Source organism: Dreissena polymorpha, chromosome 4 (genome assembly GCF_020536995.1).
Source record: "Dreissena polymorpha isolate Duluth1 chromosome 4, UMN_Dpol_1.0, whole genome shotgun sequence".
NCBI classification, from domain to species: Eukaryota; Metazoa; Mollusca; class Bivalvia; order Myida; family Dreissenidae; genus Dreissena; species Dreissena polymorpha.
Genome location: NC_068358.1, coordinates 126462285 through 126485656, shown reverse-complemented (window position 1 = coordinate 126485656; position 23372 = coordinate 126462285). Strand labels below are relative to the sequence as shown.

Genomic DNA, 23372 nt, shown 5'->3' with positions numbered 1-23372 from the left:
TCATGCTATAAGGCAATTACTGATAAATATACAAGCTAATTAGGTCGAATATTACGTTTTGAGATAAAAGACAGCATATGTTAAGCAATACTTATGTGATGGTTTGGGTACGAATTTATAGGTACATAGCAAAATGGTACGAATGTAAATATTTGGATTTTTTTTATTTTTAAAGTCTCAGTTGCACCATCCTAGATATAAGTGATTATATGTCAAAATTGGCATAATAGTGTGTTATTTTCCATCATATTATATAATTTAATAAAAGCATTTATGGCAGGCCGGGATGTTAAAGATCTGCAGGGGTCCTTCAAACACGCAGCCTTCTGATCTGGAGTCAGACGCGCTACCGTTGCGCCACAGAGTCTCTTGAAGATCTCTCTGTAAGACTTGATTATGATGTGTCCCATGTGTCCGTTATCAGGGGCAATATTGAATAACTACATTGTAAATATTGCGATTTCACGATGCCCGTTGTTTTGTTGTTGCGTCACACGCATTTCATTTTACGGGGTCCTGTGGCCCAATGAATAAGGTGCCTGACTACGAATTAGGAGATTGCAGGTTCGAGTCCTGTCAGGATCGTTATTTTTCTAAAGTATGGAATTCAGCCGATTTTATACCGTATTGAGTTTGTTCATGTATATGCACAGTACTTAGCATTGCTGCCGCTTTAAGTAGCTTTATAAACTACACTCTTTTTTTTTAAGTGCTTACACATTTGTTTTTACTGCTATTATAAAAAATAAATTTTAATGGAAAATGAATAAATCATTTGAAGTTTTTAGCATTGACTCTCGCTTGACATTTGATAAAAAGCGTCACCCTGTCTAGTCCAACTTGTTGACGCTCTCAAATATTAAGCTACTTTTTATATTGGTAATATTTGGAGCCAAACCCCATATAAAAAGTATCTACCGGTATAAATTCTTTGCGCGTCTTATACATAAGACTAGACCTGTCGTGATTCGAACAAGCAACCTTCTGATCTGGAGTGAGACACGCTACTGTTGCGCCACAGAGTCGTTCAAATCTAACAGTGTATTATGTGTTCTTTTTGTCAGTAAACAATAACAAGGCCAATATTTAATGCTCACATCGGAAACATGAAGCCTTCACATTGCACCATTTTTATGTTGCGTAATAAGCATCTACTATTACGAGGTCAAATTGATGTTATCATGTTAATGATTTCAACTTCTAAAGACAATATCAAATAAATAAAATACACACATAGACAGATCCTCAGGTAATGTAAGAGCTTAAATCGACAGAACTTGAGGCAATATTTTAAGATACAGAGATATTCGATAGCCAGATGGAAACACGTCAACATGAACTTCATAGAACAGTAAATAGTAGTATCGAACACTATAATCAGCCCAAGTATTGTAAGATCTTTTTTATTCAAAACACGTTTCACATCTACGAAAACTATGATACAATTGTTCACATGTCTTAAACGAGTCTGGTTACCAAATGGCAGCTTTACAATTTACACTGAACCAAGGCACTTGTACAACAAACCAGTTTTTGTTGTACAAGTGGCTTGGTTCAGTGTAAATTGTAATCTGCCATTTGGTAACCAGACTCGTTTGTCAGCTTTTCACGATGTGAGCATTTCGAAATACACACACTTATTTGGGCTAAATGAAAAGGGCTATTGGCTTCGGATCAAGGGATTGAAGGATCAACTCTTTACAGGATCGAATTCCATTTTTAAAACAAAATTTAGACATTTTTTTGCTTCAAATCTAGTACCAATTTCTGTAGTGATGTTTCACATGTGTTCTTAAAATGTATCCAAACAAATGAAATAAACAATTGTATACGCAATGAATTCGGGGTTTTCCTCATTACCTATTAAAAATATGTACTAGTATATTAAGCTCTCGTGACTGAAAACGTCTTACTTTGAAGCTTATGAATCAATAAAAACAAAGGTTTTAAACTGTAAATAAATTAAGAATACTAATTGAGCGCTGACTAAATTCGTCTTGGATAAAGCCCCTGGACATGAGAAAAAAATAGAACAGTTCCAGCAGACACACAACGTTGAATCAACGTTGAATGTAAGTCGTGACGTCGATAAACCTTATTTCAACCAATATACCACTACATGGATGTCTGCATTCTGCTTGGTTGATACTCGACATTGTATCAACGTGGATATTTGGTTTAGGTCGAAATTATTTTTTCAACTGATAGATTAATATATTCATATTTTCAAACACTTTAATTGTGTATATAGTGATATTAAGCAGTATGTCAGCATTGAATATACATTAGCGTGTTAATTACCATTTAAATGTTGTGTAAATGCATCTGATCAAATTTGACAATTTATGCTATGCTATGCAATGTTATGTTATGGTTTGGTATGGTATGGGTGTTATGTTATGTTGTGTTGATTGCTTATTGATGTTCATCCTTTTTTTGGCTGGAGTGTCGCAAACTGCGATTAATTATACCTTGGTTGTGGATGCTGGATCTGATATTGTTCGAGAGAGAGTTTGTTTGTTTAAGATTAAATGTTCTCTGTTGCAAGAGAGATTACATTTTCGGCTGTGCTTATCAGCCTTTTATGTTGTGAATGTTGATGAGTGTGGGTCTGTTTGGTGAGAGTGGACAAATTTGTAGCTTAATAACGTGTCTGGAAAGAGTTTTACTTAGTTAGAATTTAGGCTTTAAATTAGTAACATCGAAACATCTTTCATTGTGGTTTATAGTTGTATTAAGATCAGCAATTAGTGGACAATAGTTTCTTTTCGACCAGCAATATTGAAAATAACTAAATATTAAGTGTAAAAGTAAAAACTGCTTATTTTGGAATATTATGAAACTTGTGTTAAAATAAAATACAAGCTCAAATATTAATAGAGTGTTGTGTTATTAATGAACTCAATGTAGTGGTTAAATTGTATACAGTCCTAACAGTTATTCTAATAGAACAATTGGAAAACCTCGCTACATTGAATGGAAATTAATGAAAAGTTAACCAAATATTGACGTTAAGTCAACGTTGTTTCAACGTTGATTCAACGTTATTTTCAACGTTGAAACAACGTTATTTTCAACGTTGAAACAACGTTGATTCAACATTGATATCGACGTTGATTTTAGGTTGATGCCTCAACGTTGTCTCAACTTTCAAAATCAAATGTAAATCCAACCAATTTTCAACGTTGAATCTGACGTTGATTCAACGTTGAATCAACGTTACTGTGTCTGCTGGGGTATTGTTACCAAACGGTGTCAACTTTTAGGTAAGACTCGGAGCGTTGCACCCAGTTTTGATCCATCTATAATATTTATACGTCTTAAACCCAATCGGTACGTATACGATTCCCAATTGGATTTTTTCACTTTTAGGTGATTGCTACATATAGTTGTCAAAGAATTGTGGAAGTATTATTTATTTGATGTCCTCCCTTTGAACTGTTTCTAAATAATACATACATGTATTTGCATGTAAATATTTTTACATGTACTATAAGAAGAGGACGCTCCGTCATCTGTATTTATAATAAAACGACAAAACATTTATACATGTAATTTACTGATCAAGTGGGGCAACAGCATGACGAAAAGAAATTAAAATGTGGTATTGAGTTTTTAAAACAAATGCTACAAAAGGTCAACGATGCTAGCGTTTTATGTTTGCAGTGCTATAAGTATATCCAGAATTAAGAACTTCACTGATATCCGAAATATTCATATGATTCAGAATTAGTTGCACTTTTGTCACAACTCAATATTTTTAAAATTAAACTGTAAGTTCTTATTACAATTGGCGTCATTTATGTTGTGCGCGAGTTATCTAGAGGTGGTATAGATTTCTTAGCGTTTTCTTCAGTAGGGGGAGTAACTGCAGCCTGGAGCGGCATGCCAGGTAATTTGGGTTCTCTCCCTTCCGCCGCTGCTTTCTCAATTTCTTTGATCATGGCCTCTTGTTTAGCGGATTGCTTATCCACAAACGTGAGCATGAGTCGCTGGTTGTATTTCACATACCTTCCAGCACACTGCTCGGCGCATTTATACTGAAGTGATAATTGTGCGTATTTATTAATTACAATTTACACCAGGCTAAAGTTATAGCAAACCAAAATGTTACTTAATTTTGTGACAACTATTTCATTATAATTTTTTTTAATGTAAAGCAGTGCTCGTTTTAAGAATGCGTGAATAACTCATATTAAAAAGTGACCTTTAAAAGTCACTTCTGTTATTAATCAAGCCAGAAAGTTTTGTATCAATGTATTTACTATTAATGTTTTGTTGACAAAACAGCAGTACAAGTACAGCGGTTTAATAGCACAGTACTATTGCATGATTATTGTATGCAAATTAAAGTGATTTTTGTATTTTTTTTTCACAAATGAATACTGTTTACATATAACACATAATTTCAATTGCGCCTCCCTCCTACAGAAAAACTCCTAAAATTATAAATGCAAATTATAAATGTTATTTTATACTCTCTGCATACTTCATAATCAGAAAGGCTTCTGTTGTTGAAGTTTACAACACACTGCAAAAAGCATCGTTCTGTAAGCTTATTGTATAACTCCAAAAAGTCTTTCATCTGAAAGTAGAAAGAAAAATACATGATAATAAGTGTCCTAAATAAAGAATTCATCTTTTATATTTAATTATTTTTTACGAAATTACAGTACTGATATTATCAATTTTGCAATTTTCTTAATATTTCATGACAAGCCTTTAACTTGTAACAATGTATCAATTAAAATTTTCAAGCTCATTTTCAGCTTTACGAATGAGATCTATAACTTCTAACGAAAATGTATTTATTGGTACGAACATGCGATGTCACAAAACACATGTTATAAAGACATTTAAATGACGCAATAAACATACAGTTATCATTAGTCAAGTGTGAAATGCAGTTAAATACGGAATATTGACTACTTACATTCCGTGCATTCTGCTCCTCTACCATTGATATCTTATCCATTTTGACGCCGGTTGACTTTTGACATGTCCAAAAGTATCCTGTACATGTATTTTTGTTTACACCACGTGTTCACAAGGTTTTACTCGACTGGTTTGCGCTTGTAAAGAAACGATTCGAAGAATTATGTGTACAATAATAAATCCAGTCTTTGTTGACGTCATCGCCAACCTGTCAAGTCCCTGGTGGTACTCGGTTTGCAACTTGGATAAATTAAAAATACTACAAGATTTATCGGCTCATTTCAATCGACATACGCGTCTTTTGTAAGGTAGTACTTAATATTTTAATAATACGAGCGTGTTTTTGTGCCGGCATTTGTACTTTTGTATATATTTATGGATCAATATATTCTTTCCCCACCCACTTCATTCATTCATGAACTTACATGTTTAGATCATGCTTTGCTGGTGTCAGGACTGAAATGTAGCGTTTACATTTGTTTATCTTTGAATATTTTATGCTTCTTATTACTTAATAATTTTAATTGTAATGATACAAAATCTTTATCACTTCCAAAAGAGACTGAATGACATTTCACATAAAGGGACTTCTCACAGTTTAAAAAAAATAAATGTTTTGTAAATTTTCACAAAAATGTCAGTCATTCAAAAGTTTTCCTCGAGTTTCCTTATTCCAGTTGATACCTTTTTTCATTGGCATTGCCCATAAACACTCGTCAACAAATATTTCAAATAATATTTAGAAAAATAAAGTTTACACATAAAAACTCAATGTTCTTTTTAGCAGAAATCAAATTTCAACGCTAGATGTGGTCTGGTAACATAGAATTAACAAGATACAAAATGCTCTTTTTTGTTTTTTTGCACACAAAATATTCAACACAAGTTCACGTATCATGTGAGTGCTTGTGTGTCGTATGGATATCGTTGCAGGAATTTAAAATGGAATATATTATGCCACAAAAAATACAAAAACTAGCATTTTGTATCTTGTTAAATCTATGTTACTATACCACACCTAGCATTGAAACTTTGGATACACAAAATATTATTTGATTTTGAGTATTTATGCTGCTTTAAATTAAGAACAAGAATGTTGTGAAAACGTCAGAATCAGAAACAGTCAGATACATGGGCTTCTAGTATTTTGTTTTATAATAAATACTACGATTGCAAATAAATACAAATACTACATAAGAAGAGAAAGGATGTTTTACTGATTTCAAATTCTTACTGCAACTTAAATAATCAAAATTTCTCCATGTTAACATTCTATTGGTCGCCTTAGGGATATTTCCAGATTAATTACAAAATGAAATTTAAGCAGACTTTGCTTAATTCCCATAGTGATACACAACACATTTATTGCCAATTGCAATGGAATACTCACCCTTTGGTGTGTTGTCACTGGAATTAGGTCACGGTGGCCATCCAAATAGTTTACACTATTACAGTTACATGGCACTATCATCTCTTTTGTGTCTAAACAGTGTGTAGGAAAGTAGTTTCATAAGTACATGTACAAGAAACCTGCAAAGTTTAAGGGATATTTGTTAAAGTTTTAAGTATAAAGTCCATCTAAGACACCTATTTGATGAAGGAAATGACATCCAGTAAAGCCCAGAAGCATTTTACTGCCATGATACGTTATCTTCAGCGCAAATTAGCCACCTGAAATGTTACAGGAAAAAAACTATTTTGTTCATCACATGTGCAAATCTGTTCTCTAAAAAGATGTGTACAAACTAAATAATGAACTTAATAATAGGTAGCAGTGGCGTAGTGGATATGGTGCCTGCCTAGCAGTTGGGAGGTCACAGGTTCAATCCCAACCGTGGGAGCCTTTTATAGATCTCCCCAATGGAAACCAAATATTGGTTCTACCCAGGAAACAGACTTGAGAGCATGTATAATAAGCCTTAGGCTTTTGATGCAATCGAGCTAAAATAAATCGGTCTAAACTGTTAACTAAATAATGAACACATGTTTTAAAAATGACAATTGAGGAAAAAATTGCTTCTATGATTTTCATTTATCTGCATATATGATATAAGTCAGTTAAAAGGTAATAGTTCCACTGTTTCAGGAACTTCAGATTTGTTATTGTCTATTTTGCAATGTGAAGACCAACTACTGAAAGTTGGCAAATATGTTAAATAATTTTATTAATGAGCAAAGTACTTATTATGAGATTACTGTTTATATTTTTGCTTTATGTTTTGTTTTGCATCAATATGATCCAATTAAAATATTAATAAAAAAATGTTACTTGCTAAGTATATGAAACATAAAATAATCATTGAACATATAATGTTAAAAAATTGAAGCAAAATAACAGGAAACTAATTACTCGTGTAACATTACAAACCATTAAATAAGCTGGCAATTCAGTGTAACGGATATAGTGTCAGGTGTACAAGTATAACAAAGATGGCCTGGGTTGTTTCGACGCTAGAGGGGTGGGGGCCTTCTCAAAATTCTTGTTAAGACACAGTGTAAGCAGTGGTCCCCAGGAAAAAAAATTTGAGTTTTCTATAAACCCAACACGTTCAATACAATCCAGCTTTAACATTTAACAAATACGTTTAAAAAGGCTAAACTGAAAAGCCAGATTCACTTAAAAGTACCCAGCTGATTTGTTGCTTAAACCAATTTATGTGAATTTTCCTTAATCAAAAATAGACCCGGGGTTGCGAACTATAAATACAATCAGCTTAACCAGTGAGGTCCATTGGAGTGGATGAAGCCAGCTGTTGCACCAATCATGTTTCATTAACACATGTACTGAAAGTAAATAATGTTTCAACTGTTTGCTGTTTCCACAGGGTTAAAGTATCAGATGTTTACTGCATTTATTTGAATACTGTATTTATGCCCCTTATGTGTGATTGTGTGGGAGGCATAAAGCTTTGCACTTTTTTGTCCAGATGTCTGGACTCTGGAGCTTGTGTTTTTAATTTCAGCTTTAACTACTTGGTTGATCTGGGCTAACTCAAATGTTCATAGTATAATTATTTAAATGTGTTGGTGACAGGACATTGGGCTACGGTTAGTTTTGACAAAATTATGATCACCGTATAATATGTATTCAATATATTTTATACAGTGGTAATAATTTTTCCAATATTACTGGATTTGACCAAACATGTGTCTTGAAGGCATCAGCTTCATGATCAAAGAGGTGCTTTTGGAATAATTATGTACTTGCTCAGAAGGTAAACTGAAAAAGTTAGTAATTCAAAAGATAGGTTTTAAAGTTTCCCTATATTCTCAATTCTTCATGAGGACAGACAATCTAACCAAATTCAGTTAATCATTTGAAATATGAGTGTCAATGTTAGAAGGAATGTATCGCATTTTATGATAATACATGTATTCACATAACCATACTCGTTTTCAGAGGCTGGGTATTTAACTTGCACAATGGTAGACTGTAAAATACCAGGCATCCTGATTGATATCCTACTGAAATTATACTGTTACAAGGCTTATACATGATGTACATGTGTATATATTAATGTATTACAATGTTCCAAAAGGGTGGGAGGTATTAAGCATAAGGCATTGCACTGGTCAATCAGTACATAATTAGTTCATACTCATGACTGTCTTTGAAGAAAGGAATTTTGACTGCAACCAGTTCTGGTTGAATTATAGCCGTTTGTCTTTTTGTCCACTGGAGAATATATCATGGAATGTGCTTACTTTCAGTGGCCAAGGATTTCTTGTACACAATGGCGGACAGTGAGATACCGGCCAGCCTGAACGGCATGCCGATGAACGACGAAGAGTTTGAGCGCAACCTCAAGGAGATACTGGATGATGGGCCAGACCTCAATGACATGAGCAACACCGTACAGGGAGGACTGTCCCACCTGGAGCTGTCTCATGCTGCGTACGCGCCTGTCTCTGAGAGTCGGGCCGCAAGTGGCGTTTCCAGCAGAATGTCACGGTCTCAGTCATTGGACTTTAAAACAGGTGTGCAAAATGGTGATTTCCCATTAGCTCCGGACAATTGATTTTTCCGAGGCAACTGAGATACAAAAGTTTGTAGTCTGGTCAGGCAACTAGCTTCTGACTTATAAAAGCTATTTTAATATCCTTCACCAATATAGTGGGGGACATTTTGTTTTTGCCGTCTGTTGGTTGGTTTGTTTGTGCAAACTTTAAATTTTGTCATAACTTTTGCTCTATTGAAGATAGCAACTTCATATTTGGCATGCATGCGTATTTCATGGAGCTGCAGATTTTGAGTGGTGAAAGGTCAAGGTCATCCTTTAAGGTCAAAGGTCAAATATATGGGTCAATATCGCTCATTTAATGTACACTTTTGCAATATTGAAGATAGCAACTTGATATTTGGCATGCATGTGTATCTCATGGAGCTGCACATTTTGAGTGGTGAAAGGTCAAGGTCATCCTTCAAGGTTTGGTCAAATATATGGGGACATAGTGTATCACAAACACATTGCTTGTTGAAATTGATCATTGATTAAACATTGGCTGCTATAAATCATATTATATTATTATTATATTATTTATATAGACCAAGGTAATTATTCAATTCAGCACAAGGTAGATGCATTGAAAGTGCCAAATGTCAGCCATGTTGTTTGTTAATTACCTCAATTTTATTTATAGAAAGAAAGTATTAGAAACAATTGACTTGCAATTTGTTATGGGCTCATAACTTTTTTTGCAGGGCAAACAAAGTACAAAGGTTGTTGCCTGAAGCTCTTTAACTAGCAAGCACGTCATAAATGCTATAAACTTCACTGATTTATATTGTTTTACCAGTAATAAAAAGTATTAATTCATTATGTGGGTATTTAAATGTTATATCTCTATTTGGTTAACTCTTTCCAAATTTCACTGTGGAAGACTATTATTTTTAGCTCATCTATTATTTGAAAAAAAAATTATGAGCTATTGTCATTACCTTGGCGTCTGCGTCAGCGTCGACGTCAGCGTCGGCGTCCAGTTAAGTTTTGTGTTTAGGTCCACTTTCTCATAAGGTATCAAAGCTATTGCATTCAAACTTGGTGCACTTACTTACTATCATGGGGGGACTGGGCAGGCAAAGTTAGATAACTCTGGTGTGCATTTTGACAGAATTATGTGTCCTTTTTATACTTAGAAAATTGAAAATTGGGTAGTTTTGTGTTTAGGTCCACTTTATTCCCAAAGTATCAAAGCTATTGCTTTCATACTTGCGACACTTACTAACTATCATAAGGGGACTGTGCAGGCAAAGTTATGTAACTCTGACTGGCATTTTGACAGAATTATTGCCCCTTTATACTTAGAAATTTGAAAATTTCATTAAGTTTTGTGTTTTGGTCCACTGTACTCCTAAAGTATCATAGCTATTGCTTTCAGACTTGGAACACTCGCAAACTATCATAAGGGGACTGTACATGACAAGTTGCATAACTCTGGTTGTCATTTTGACGGAATTATGGCCCTTTTTTGACTTAGTAACTTTGAATATATGGTTAAATTTTGTGTTTACATAAACTTTACTTTTCAAGTATCAAGGCTATTGCTTTCAATCTTCAAATACTTTCATACTATCATGAGGGTACTGTACCTGGCAATTTGAATTTTACCTTGACCCTTGAGTGACCTTGACTCTCAAGGTCAAATAATTAAATTTTGCTAAAATTGCCATGACTTTGTTATTTATGATCAGATTTGATTGATGCTTTGACAAAACAACTCTAACCAGACATACTACAATAGACTCCACCCAAACCATCCCCCATGCCCCTCCCCCAGAATCCCCCCCCCAAAGTAATTTTTATTTTTATTTTTTTTGGTCGAAAGATTGAAAGATCATCATCTAAATGACCACACCCTCACACTATACCCCTGCGCCCCCCCCCCCCCCCCCCCCCCCAAATTATTTTTTTTGAAACATGGTTAAAAAACAAAAATATTTATTTTTATTATTTTATTTTTGAAAGACTGTCCAATTTCTTCTTATTTTTGGAAGATAATGTAATAAATGACCACACCCCCACACAAAACACCCCTCTCCACCCCACCCCTCCATCTTTTTTTATTGAAGTATTGAGATGGGTCCCTTCACCTTTAAAAAGAAAAATAGATGAGCGGTCTGCACCCGCAAGGCAGTGCCTTTGTTTTATAATGCCACAGTAGGGTGGCATATACATTTAGCAGTTTGTCTTCCAGTCAGGCATTCCGTTTTCTGGAAAAAAATAAGCAACACTTTTATAATATTGACCTGATGTTTTAAACCAGGTTTTCCGAAGGAAAAAACTGGTTATTAGGTTGGGGAATGCGGGCGGGCTGGCGGGCTGGCTGGTGGGCGGGCGGAACAAGCTTGTCCGGGCCATAACTATGTCGTTCATTGTCAGATTTTAAAATCATTTGGCACATTTGTTCACCATCATTGGACGGTGTGTCGCGCGAAATAATTAGGTCGATATCTCCAAGGTCAAGGTCACACTTTGAGTTCAAAGGTCAAAAATGGCCATAAATGAGCTTGTCCTGACCATAACTATGTCATTCATTGTGAGATTTTAAAATCATTAGGCACATTTGTTCACCATCATGGGACGGTGTGTCGCACGAAAGAATCACGTCAATATCTCCAATGTCAAGGTCGCCACGACTAAAAATAGATTTTTTTAAAAAACAAACTTACAAAGGGGGTTAATTTTGTTTGTTCATTTCAAAAGTTCAGTTTGAGTTTTCTTCCTTTATCAGATTTTTTTTTTTCACAATGAAAACCTGGTTTTGTGACAATTTTGTCCCTTGTCCAGTTTTTTTTTACGCAACACTTTCAGATATTGAGTTGATTTTTGGTGATTATCTACATGACTTATAGATGAAGTGAGAGTTTTATTCAGGTCCATTGATTTTTGGCGAAGTTATGGGCCTTGAACTTTACAATATTCTCTAAAATAGCTGCTGTGCGGCTTGTGTTTCACACACACAGGTCTTGTTTATGAACTTTTTTTACATAAAAAATATTCTTATAATTACATCTGATAATTGGCTTACAAAGAACAATATTCAGTATGGCTAGTGTCTACAAATTTACTCGAAATGACAAGCACTTACTAGTCTCTGTAATTTGCCTTGTGGGTTAGCGCTAAGACTGTGTAATGAAATAAAAAAATTACAATACAGATAATATTGGATTAAATGACTTTTGGGGCAATCTTTTTTTGTACTTCATATCTTATTATATGTTTTTTGCAACATTTTTTTAACCTTTTTTTAGGCAGTTTCCTAATCTGTGATATATGAGGTTCAAATGATCAGATCTGACCATCTTTCAGACTCCAGTTCCACATCACCAGTCATCAAGTCAAGAAGTGCCCCAGTCAATGGCGGCATGTCACCAAAACCCACCATGACCCAAACAGCACACAACAAATTTGAACAGGTCAAAAACTGGAGCATCGTTCAGTATAAGTGCACAAAGCAGATGTTATCAGAAAAGCTGGGAAAAGGCTCACGGACTGTGGACTCGGAACTAGAAGCTCAAATAGAGCTCTTGAGAGACACGAAACGTAAATACGAGAATATTTTAAGGCTATCGCGGTTGTTGACGAGTCACTTCTCACAGGTCGTCAACACACAGAGGTTGCTTGGGGAGGCGTTCTCAGAACAGGCCCAGAGGTCTGCGGAACTTCAGGACGAGTTTACGTACAACTGTGAGACACAGAAGGCTCTTGTGAGGAACGGAGAAACCTTGACTGGTATGTAATTATTTGCTATATGAGCCTTGTTCTGGGAAAACTGGGCTTACTGCATTTGAGTTAAGTGTTGTGCCAGACTAGCTGTGCAGTCGGCACACGCTAATCAGGGTCAACTCTTCCTGCTTTTATGTAGTTTCTTTAAATGAAAATCCAGTTTAGGCAGAAAGTGTTTTCCGTTATTAGCCTGTGCGGATTTCACTATTTAATCTGGGAGGACACTAAGTATTTGCATTAATCCCAGTTATCTCAGAACAAGACTCATTTTTAGCTCATCTGAGAACAAGGTGCTCATGGTTAGCTTTTGTTATAACCTTTTGTCTGTCATGCGAATTCAGTTGTAAACATTTACCTTGTTAACACTCTAGAGGCCACATTTATTGTCTATCTTCATGAAACTTTATCAAGACATTAATGTTTTCTTATGATATCTCTGTTACCAAAGTGGTTCCGGTCAGTTGAAAAACATGGCTTGCATGGAGCGGGGCAGTTTTCCATATATTGCGATAGTAAAACCTTGTTAACATTCTAGAAGTCTCATTTATAGTCAAATCTTCTTGAAATTCTTTTGGAAAATGTGTTCTCTAATTATCTTCTTGGCTTTTTTTCTTTATATGGCTATAGTAAAACCTTCTTGACACTCTAGAACTCCAATTGTAAGTCCAATCTTCATGAAACTTAAAAGGAACATTTGTCAAAATTACATCTGGGCTGAGTTATTAAATACGGGTAGTTCCAATCAGTTGAAAAACATGGCCACCAGAGGACCAGGCAGTTTTCCTTACATTGTTGTAGTAAAACCTCTTTAACACTCTCCGTCCTGGGACTGGGCAATTTTCCTTAAATGTTTATTGTGAAACCTTGTTGACAATCTAATGGCCATGAAACTTGGTCAGAACATTTGTCCCAATAAAATTTCTGCTGCGATTTAAATTGGGTCATGTTAGCTGAAAAAAATAGGTCTCAAGTCGAATACAGTATAAACTACCTGTTTGTGGCTAATGAAAACACAATACAAAAAAAAGGAAAATGAAACTTTACCAAGTTTGCCATTTACACCAGAAAATATTCCAAGAATTTCGACTGTTTTCTAAGACGTTTGTTGCAAGTGTCAGTTGATTTTTCATGTTTTATAGATAAAAGACGGCATATTTTATCACCCTGACACAAATAGAAGTGTAAAGCTGGCACAATTGTCTGCAGTTAATATGTATAAAGTAGGTGTAACTGTTTTTTTCATACTAAAATTACTAGAGCAAACATTTTCAGATATACCAGTGATATTATGTATCTGTGTTTATTATTTTTAATATTTCTTTTTTTACTTTCTAGGTGCAATGAATTTCTTCACATCTTCAGTGAACACTCTGATCAACAAAACCATGGAAGACACCCTTTTAACCATAAGAAATTATGAAACTGCAAGGTATTTACTTACAATTTAAATAATATTTGTGTTGATTACATTGTGAAATGGTTCTGATTAGATAAACTCATGTGGAATTTTATTGATGGTATGTTTTAACATTCAGAAAACTTGGAATAGAAAAGTTGATGGACCTGTTGAGTTACATAATCAATACAATCTGTGACAAGCATTCTGTGTATTACAATACTGTCATAAAGAAGCATCCGTCTTTTGAAGTTGTGCCAAATTTCAGCTTCACATGTCGGCTAATTACTCACATGGAAACGAATATAATAATATATTTAACAAATAAATTAGCACCAAGTAAATTGATCTCTATATAAACCATGTAAAACCCATGCATAGACAAACATGTAGGCATGCCATACATCAAAATGTTTTGACAAACTGTAATACCTCAGTCACAAATACCGACCGATCACTGTCTGATCAGTGGAAGATGTATTTTTCTCACTTAAAATTTTATCCAATGTCAGGCCCTGAAAAGAATTGTATTGAGATCCAAAAAGAGGGGGCGATCAATGCCCAGTTATTGCCCGGCGATCGCCCGACATCGGATTAATTGTACGTGTATCTGCAAACAACATGGTATTTCCCAGGGACATATACATGGACTGTCTGATGGCCGGAAGGCATCCGAACGATGACTGACAGACGCCGGATGGAGCTCATCATGATACACGTACAACTGATCCGATGTTGGGCGATTGTCTGATAATAACCATGCTTTGATCGACGGATCTTCTTTCGATCTCAACTCAATTTCTCCAGGGAACGACATCGAATAAAATTTTAAGGGAGACTATAAATCAAACTGGATGCCACCCGATGCTACAAAATGATCTGATGACCATGTGATCATCGGCGGGGCGATTGGAAAAATAAGTCGTTCGCTTAACAGACGGTGATCGGTTTGTGTTTGGGTGCGTGTGCAGAACATCAATAATGGTTTTATTGCTACAATACTGACAGAGAGCGGATTGCATTTACTGTATAACTAAAATGGGCATTTACCCTTTTAGTGTTTATTTTTAAGCATTACCAATAAACTTGCAAAGGTAATTCCATGTTTTATATTTAATATATTTCAGTGATGTTTGTATGCCCCCACAAAGTGGACGACATTTAGCATTGCACCTGTCTGTATGTAAGCCCCAAAGCTTATGTTTTGAACTCCTCATGTGTCTTGAATTATTGGGTGGATCTTTGTCAGACTTCCACAGTAAAATGACCTTTATGTGTAGATGATCATAAACAAAGCAATTTGGGCTTCTACAAATTCAGCGTAAAGATTGCCCTTTGTCTGTCTTAGAACATATAGTTGCCTGAACCTTGTTTTTTCAACTCCTCTTGGATTACAGGTTTATTTCACTCAAACTTTCAGAGTTATCTAAAATGAATGTGTAAATGATCATAAGGAAAGACATTTGATGAGGTTTGGAAGAATTCTGGCTCTTTGTCTGTTTTTCGATTATAGAATATGAAGTCTCCCATTTTTATATGCAACTCCTCTTTAACTACTGGTTGGATTTAGGTCAATCTTTCACAGTTGAATAACCTTATGTTTATTACATGATGATAAAAGCAAGGAGTTTTGGCTGCAACAATTTTTGGCAGAATTATGGCCCCTTGCTGTCTTTCCACAATAAAATATATGCATGTAGTCCCAGAATTTTGTGTTTTCAATTCCTCTTTAGATATTGCTGAATTTGTCACAGTTTAGGGACCATAATGACTGCGACACATTTTGACTAAATTGTGACACGTTGCCTTTTTTTCCAATGTAGAATATAAAGGGGATATGTCTGTATTGCAAATTTGTATCATGGGGGCATCAGAGTCTGAGACATTGTGACATTTCTACTCTTAATAAATATTTGTGATTTAAACTGAAATGCATGTCGTCAACCATGTTATCATCTCTTCTCATTTGTCATATTTTCCTCTGATTTTATAATTTATGATCTCGGTTATTTGTTCGAGTGTTGGTTTGGGCCTGTGCTGATTGGGTATAATGTAAATAAAATTTTGAAAGTATATTACTTAATAACTATGTACATGTAGTTGAATTTGTGTTACATTTACTCTACTGTTTCAAACATACAGCATACACTGCATGTGCTAATCAAATAAACAGTTAAATAATAAGTATTATTTTGCTGTTTCCTGCCTCTGAATTTTGTCTGTTTTACGTATTTTATAACTGTATTTACTTATTTGTTCAAAGGATTATCAAAGGATTAAGGCTTGTGTTGGTTTATCTGAACATACAAGCACATGTGCCTTAAATATAAAGTGATATTTTAAATTTTAACAAATCAGAACAGTGCGCTATTCAATCCCTAGAGGGAGCACTGAACCATTTACATAACAATTCTTTTTATAATTGTAATTTATTGATTTGTGAGTAGTCAGTTATAATCTTAACGGAAAGTATTGAAACAAATCATTTATAATTCATCTGTAAAATTAAATAAGTGAAAGAGAGTCAAAAGCATAATTGGCAATAAAAGTATCAATACCGGTATGTAAGTTGCCCATTTGCAACTGACTGATTGAACATGCTTAGAAGAAATCATAGCTGCTATGAACTGTAAATAATGATTTGTTGACTTGCAGCTGGAAAACTGATACTCTACTGTCGCTTAAAAGATCAGTGCATCTAATGGTATACCATGTTTAAGGAAGATTTGTACCTTAACTGACTCGTTTACTGTAAACTTTAATTAAGCAAGATTTTACTGTTCTTGTCAGTAAAAATCTATGCTTATCATGCTAGAACTTGTTTTATGTCGTGTGCTGTTTATTTAAGACTCGAGTTTGATGCATACCGGACAGACCTGGAGCAGCAGCAAGCTGTGGCCGCCCGGGACTCTGCCAACATTGCCAGGCAGGAAGAGTTGAAGCGGAAATATGAGGACCAGAAACAGAAATACGACCAGCTGAGAGGAGATGTGGCTATCAAACTGAAGTTTCTGGATGAAAATAGAGTACGTTGGGCCTTTTTAGTATAGCTCAGGGGTGTAAATTTTCCTCCTTTCAGCTGATTTTGTCCTTTTCTATGACAATATTGCTCATCAAATAGTTCTTAATGATAAGGATGTGTAATTAGTACTGGTAAACCAGCTAAGCAAGAAAAGTGTGCCTTGGTGAACTGACTCCCATGTTATGACTGAAATACTGTTGAAAAGGAATAAACATCTAACTAAACAAAAAAACTACCACATTAACTAGATCTCTTTTGATGTAGCCAGTCATGTTTTGAAAATAGCATACCACATACCTATTGTTTTAGTCTCATAAAGGTTATAACCATGATTTAAGATGGAGTAGTTACAAAAATGAATTTTATTGTTTTAAAGAACTCCTGTGTATTTGCTTTTTTTATGCCCAGGGTAGGGTGGCATATAGCAGTTGAACAGTCAGTCAGTCTGTCCGTCCGTCCAAAAACTTTAATATTGGCCATAACATTTGCAATATTGAAGATAGCAACTTGACATTTGGCATGCATGTGTATCTCATGGAGCTGCACATTTTGAGTGGTGAAAGGTCAAGGTAATCTTTTCAAGGTCAAAGGTCAAATAAACAAATCCTATGGAAGTAATTAAGCTTTAAAGGGAGATAATTTCTATTTATCATTTGGCAGGTAATATTATTTTCACAAGGGAAGTAATATTTTTTATTATATCCCTTTAAAAATATTACTTCCCTTGTAAAAATGATCTGTACCTGCCAAATGATAAAAATAAATAAATAAATGAAAGCTCCGCAGTAGGGGGCATAGTGTTTCTGACAAACACATCTCTTGTTTGTTGTTGAATTGGTCAGTTTGTTCAGAACTGTTAATGAACCAATCAGCCTAGACAACTTAATGAGATAAATCCTTTTTATCTTTATTTTGTTACCATGAAGCAATTTATTATTAAATGCCGATATTATTTTGTATGTGAATTTTGCTATTTCACCAAAAATAATAAGTGGTTAGATGGTAAAAATAGAATAAAGAAAGTTTTTTGTCATGCTGTAGAAATGAGCATTATTAACTCTTTGCATGCTGGGAAATTTGTAGTCTGCTAAAATGTCGTCTGCTGAATTTCTAAAATTAGCATTTTCTTAGATTTTTTTTTCAAAGAATACTATCAGAGTAGCAAACAGTTTGGATCCTAATGAGACGACACTTTCTGTGGCGTCTCATCTGGATCCAAACTGTTTGCAAAGGCCTTCAAAGTTCGGTTCCAGCACTGAAAGAGTTAAGTACATTTCACGATCATCATGTGAGCAATCTTTGTTCCTTTGTTTTAGATCAAGGTGATGCACAAGCAGTTGTTGTTGTTCCACAACGCCATCTCTGCTTACTTCAGTGGCAACCAGTCGGCTCTAGAGGCAACCCTCAAACAGTTCAACATAAAGCTGAAAGCACCAAATGCTGAAACACCTTCATGGCTGGAGGATCAACATTAGGGCTCTGTAGGAACAAGGGGGGGGGCAATGAAAACAAGGGGAAAAATTGGCCTTGGGTTTTGGGTTAGTTGATGGAGGGGATTATGAGCTTGAGAAAATTGGCAATGTGCACCTTTGTGGATCTGTCATTATCAAGGAATAAATTGAGGACTGTGGCATATAGAAATAGACTGTAAGGGTTTTCCATGAAATTATTTTTTCTGATAATATTAAAGTCAAGCAAAAGACATTATCAAGAAATAAAATGAGGACTGTGGCATATAGTCTTATAGAAATAGACTGTTAGAGTTTGCCATGAACTTACTGTATCTGATAATATTATAGTAAAGCACAAGACATTTTCAACTTATACCTTACACCAACCTTAATGTTCAAATCAGTATATAAGACTACCTGAAAGATGAGTATTTCATGTTACTGTTTGCACCTTATTTTAGTAAACTAAATAAAATTATATCCCTGGTTGACTCGAGACAAATGTTTGCAAACAATCAATTATGAGTTTAGAACACATCTAATTTTTGCTACATGTTATGGAGTTCACTAATATTGGTTTAATGTTGGCGATCTATACACTATTAACTGGTTTAGCCCTTGACATGTTTCCACCTTCTAAATCTCAATATTGACATGTTCCCTTCTTCAAAATCTCAATAGTGACACCATCATGTTTCCTCCTTCAAAATCTCAATATTGACATACCCCCTCCTTCAAAATCTTTATAATATTGGCATTGAACATTCAAATGCTTCATTACAAGCATGAACTTTATTTTAGGTATTTTTTTGCCCTCTGTTTTCATGTTCTTAATTGCATTATGTAATAAATCTCTAAATATCTGTCATACATCTATCACCTTTTTTATTTTCCAAACATTTTACAACATAATGTAAGTAAACATATATCTTAACATGTACCAGTTAATGTTATTTGGCACGACTTTTGTTAGTAAATCACACAAGCCATTTGATGAGTCTAATATGTTATGGTGTCAACATTCCAACCATGGTAGTATTTTCTTAGATCTGATTATGTTTTATATATGAAGCTGCATTCTGTATCAAAACTGCAAGATTTCTAGTTAATGCCGAATTTAAAGGTTTCTACTACACCAAGTTAACAGTTTTGAATTAACAGGTGTTAATCTGGGTTTGCCTTCGATAATGGAAGTCATTCTTTGTGGGAAAATGTGCTTTCTATTTAAAATACAATCCTCATAGTTTAAGTGTGTTCTGTTGCTTGTGACATTGTCAATTTAAATAGATAATTTTTTTATGCCCCCGAAGGGTGGCATATAGTTTTTGAACTGTCCATCAGTCCGTCCGTCCGAAAACTTTAACATTGGTAATAACTTTTGCAATATTGAAGATAGCAACTTGATATTTGGCATACATGTGTATCTCATGGAGCTGCACATTTTTAGTGGTGAAAGGTCAAGGTCACCCTTCAAGGTCAAAGGTCAAATATATGGCTTCAAAGCTGCGCAGAAGGGGGCATTGTGTTTCTGACAAACACATCTCTTGTTTGTTTTAAGTTTTTTTTTACTTTTGTTAATGGATTGTTTTTCTTCATCTGGTAAAGACAATCTTTATGTTTGTTGTTGGTCTGTTTCTGCATTTCTGGATGTGGTTATGGATACAATTAGATTTCATCTTGTTGTTTGATGTTTAGAGAGCCATTAGAACTTGCTGAATTTACAGTAATTTCAAAGCATAGCTTCAAAGTGGGACCAATCTGTGGTTATTTTAGTGTGCAATGTTTCTGTGTATGTAAACGAATTAAACTGTTTATTGTCCACTACCGGTGAAACCGGATGGGACTTATGGTTTGCTCTCCGTCTGGCAGTCTGTCAGTCCGTCACACTTTTCTGGATCCTGCGATAACTTGAAAAGTTCTTCTTTTTTTTTCATGAAACTTGAAACATGGATAGATGGCAATATGGAGTTTATGCACGTCATTTCATTATGTTCCTACGTCAAAAATTCTGGTTGCTATAGCAACAAATAAAAAAAAATAAAAATAAAATACTGACAATAGTGGAGTTTCACCGGTAGGGGACCATATTGCATGGCAATCTCTTGTTTATTCTGTAGAATTTCTGTATATATTTGAGGTAAAAGTCCATGTTAACATTCTTACATCAGTTACATGAAAGATTTGTTACTGGTTAACATTAAAAATGTATTTACTTTTGAAATTGTTTTCCATTATGTTAGAAATAATGTTTTATTGGGGAATGTAAATGTTACAAACATATAAATTATTTATACATGTTGCAATATTGTTAAAAGGAGAAAAATTCACGTATTGTACACATTCATATTCTGTATAAACATACATGTATATCAGGCTGGTTTAAAAATATACAAACATCATTTTTAATTAAGACTTAAAGACAAAAGACAATTCTTATATTTGATGCTCAAAGGATTGTCTTGTCTTATTAATTCGAATTATTATTTTTCCGTCCTGATTGTTTTGCTTTCGTGTTGTGATAATTTTTGTGTGAAATTAAGTCGATACGCAAACATATGAGATTAAGTCAAGATTAAGTCAATATTATTTGCAAATATGTATAATATTTATTAAACATGTTTTGTTGTTTTCGCTTTTTACAGCTTTTTGTATATATTGCTTTTAGGGCTTTATGTATATGATGGAAACGCCTGTTAACCCTTTCAGTGCGGGAACCGAATTTTGAAGTTCTGTGGCGTCTCATCAGGATCCAAACTGTTTGCTATTCTGATAGTATTCTTTGAAAAAAATCGAAGAAAATGCTAATTTAAGAAATTCAGCAGACAACATTTTAGCAGAAGACAAATTACCCAGCATGCAAAGGGTTAAATACAACTTGAAACTAAATAATTATGAACTTCATTGAAGTACAGAAGAATACGGTATACTATAAATGGTAAAATGTCACTGGGTTGCAGAAGTTATGTAGACAATTAATTTAGTCTGTTATATTGCTTCCCTTTTTTGCGATAAAATTTTATAATCGTAATATTACTTGGTAGGATTGATTTTTTTATAATAACAGTAATTAATAAAATTGGAAAGTTGCAGAAATGTTCAACCCCGTCTGTTCTTATAGTACTTTATATATCTGAATTACCTCTGAATTCATAACTACCGGTATGTCAACATGTGACATAGTTGGAAATCCAAAAACTTTTATTTTCTCTTAGTAAGAAATATTTTAACTTACAAAAATTTGCCTCGTCTTTGCGTATAAAAGTCTGCTATTTATGTGTATTGCCGAATTCTGTTTTAGCTTTTTAATAATAATTATTTTTAAAGATAGTTTATAAGCTCACTGGCGAGTAACAGTAAACAGTTTTGCATGTGCATGCATTCCAATTAAATGTACTACTTATATTAATGTATCTTTATTTTTAATATTTATTGTAAAAACATATGACCTGTCTTAATTGTAAAAGAACAATACAAGTTTATTATAAAATTAAATAATTTTCTTGTGCTTCCCTGTTATATGCGATGCCCAGACGCAAAATGTGAGCTACAAATACGTATTGAACAATATGAAAAAAGATGTAAATGAGAATACATTATTATACCGTTTCTACTAAAGATACAATAATAAAATAATTTTTCATTACTAGTATATAATAATTTTTGTCTTATAGCTTCATTGTTATTATTTTATTTTAATATTGGTTTCAAATACCAATGTGTGATTGTATGAGCATGTTCTTTATTAATATATTTTACAATGAAATAATGGATATGCGTGTATGTACTTTTATCTTCCATGAATAATCATTAAATCCACAATGGCATAATTAAAAATGTCTGTTTTAACCATTTGTTATGTTACTGTATTTTTTCTGGATTTTTATGTCCCCCACCACTATAGTGTGGGACATATTGTTTTTACGCTGTCGGTTGGTTGGTTTGTTTGTTTGTTTGCTCCATCTTTAACATTTTGCCATAACTTTTGCAATATTGAAGAAAGCAACTTCATATTTGGCATGCATGTGTATCTCATGGAGCTGCACATTTTGAGTGGTGAAAGGTCAAGGTCATCTTTCAAAGTCAAAGGTAAAATATATAGCTTCAAAGCGGCGCAGTAGGGGACATAATGTTTCTGACAAACACATATCTTGTTTTTAAGTATTATTGTGTTGCAAGAAATACTGGATGGTGTTGTCATTAAGCACTGCTTATGTTATATGCAAATTAAAACCTTGTGACACAGGATTCGTTGTTTTCTTTTACCTAGTACTGAAGTCCCAAAAGAAAAACTTCATTAAATGTAAACTGATAAAAAACAATTCAGTTTTGTTAAAACCTATTTATGTTAGCCTGATTGTATGGAAACAAAGGCTTATTGAGATGCTCTCAAGTTTGTTTTCAGGGTAGAACCAGTACTTGGTGTTCGAAAGTGGGTCATGTGAGGTAAATAACTAGGTTTCTAAGTCAAATGAAGGAATAAGCTTCTTAACAGTCTAGAAGTCATATCTATAGTCCAATCTTACAAAAACTTGGCCAGAAAAGGTCAAAAACAAGTCTTCTTTATACTTGAACAAAATGCATATTCTAATGATATCTCAATCACTTTAAAAAATGGTTTCAGTCTTTTTATAAATTTGGCTTCCAATTTATTGTATTAGTTTAGCTTGTCATTTTGGCTAAAGTGCAACCTTTCAACACAGATTAAAGTTGCTTCTTTCTGAAGATGATTACAATCATTTAAGGGATACTATGATAGCGTGTTGTTAAAGTTGCTTTAGATGATGATGGTGCAAAAGGTTATGATGATGATGATACTGTTGATAGATTCAGAAATATGAACA

General features: G+C 34.1%; 2 protein-coding genes and 1 non-coding gene across 4 annotated transcripts; 2 read left to right on the top strand and 1 right to left on the bottom strand.

The window, feature by feature from the left end:
• Window positions 1-512: 512 nt before the first annotated feature.
• Window positions 513-585, top strand: Trnar-acg (transfer RNA arginine (anticodon ACG)). The gene has a single exon. It is a non-coding gene; the product is annotated as a tRNA-Arg (tRNA).
• Window positions 586-3537: 2952 nt separating this feature from the next.
• LOC127876176 (uncharacterized) lies at window positions 3538-5096 on the bottom strand. The gene is made up of 3 exons (XM_052421182.1): window positions 4934-5096; window positions 4490-4585; window positions 3538-4040 (listed from the first exon to the last, which is right to left on the bottom strand). The coding sequence occupies exons 1-3, from the start codon at window positions 4973-4975 to the stop codon at window positions 3801-3803; spliced, it is 378 nt and encodes a 125-aa protein (XP_052277142.1). The 5' UTR covers window positions 4976-5096; the 3' UTR covers window positions 3538-3800.
• A 6-nt stretch (window positions 5097-5102) lies between these two features.
• LOC127876171 (arfaptin-2-like) lies at window positions 5103-22773 on the top strand. 2 transcript variants are annotated; one of them, XM_052421176.1, is made up of 6 exons: window positions 5103-5243; window positions 8647-8913; window positions 12246-12668; window positions 13998-14091; window positions 16907-17084; window positions 18397-22773. In XM_052421176.1, exons 2-6 carry the CDS (start codon window positions 8670-8672, stop codon window positions 18553-18555), a joined length of 1098 nt encoding a protein of 365 aa, XP_052277136.1. In that variant the 5' UTR covers window positions 5103-5243; window positions 8647-8669; the 3' UTR covers window positions 18556-22773. The 2 variants fall into 2 exon arrangements, with proteins under 2 accessions (XP_052277136.1, XP_052277137.1); XM_052421177.1 differs by having other exon boundaries at window positions 5104-5238.
• Window positions 22774-23372: the final 599 nt, after the last annotated feature.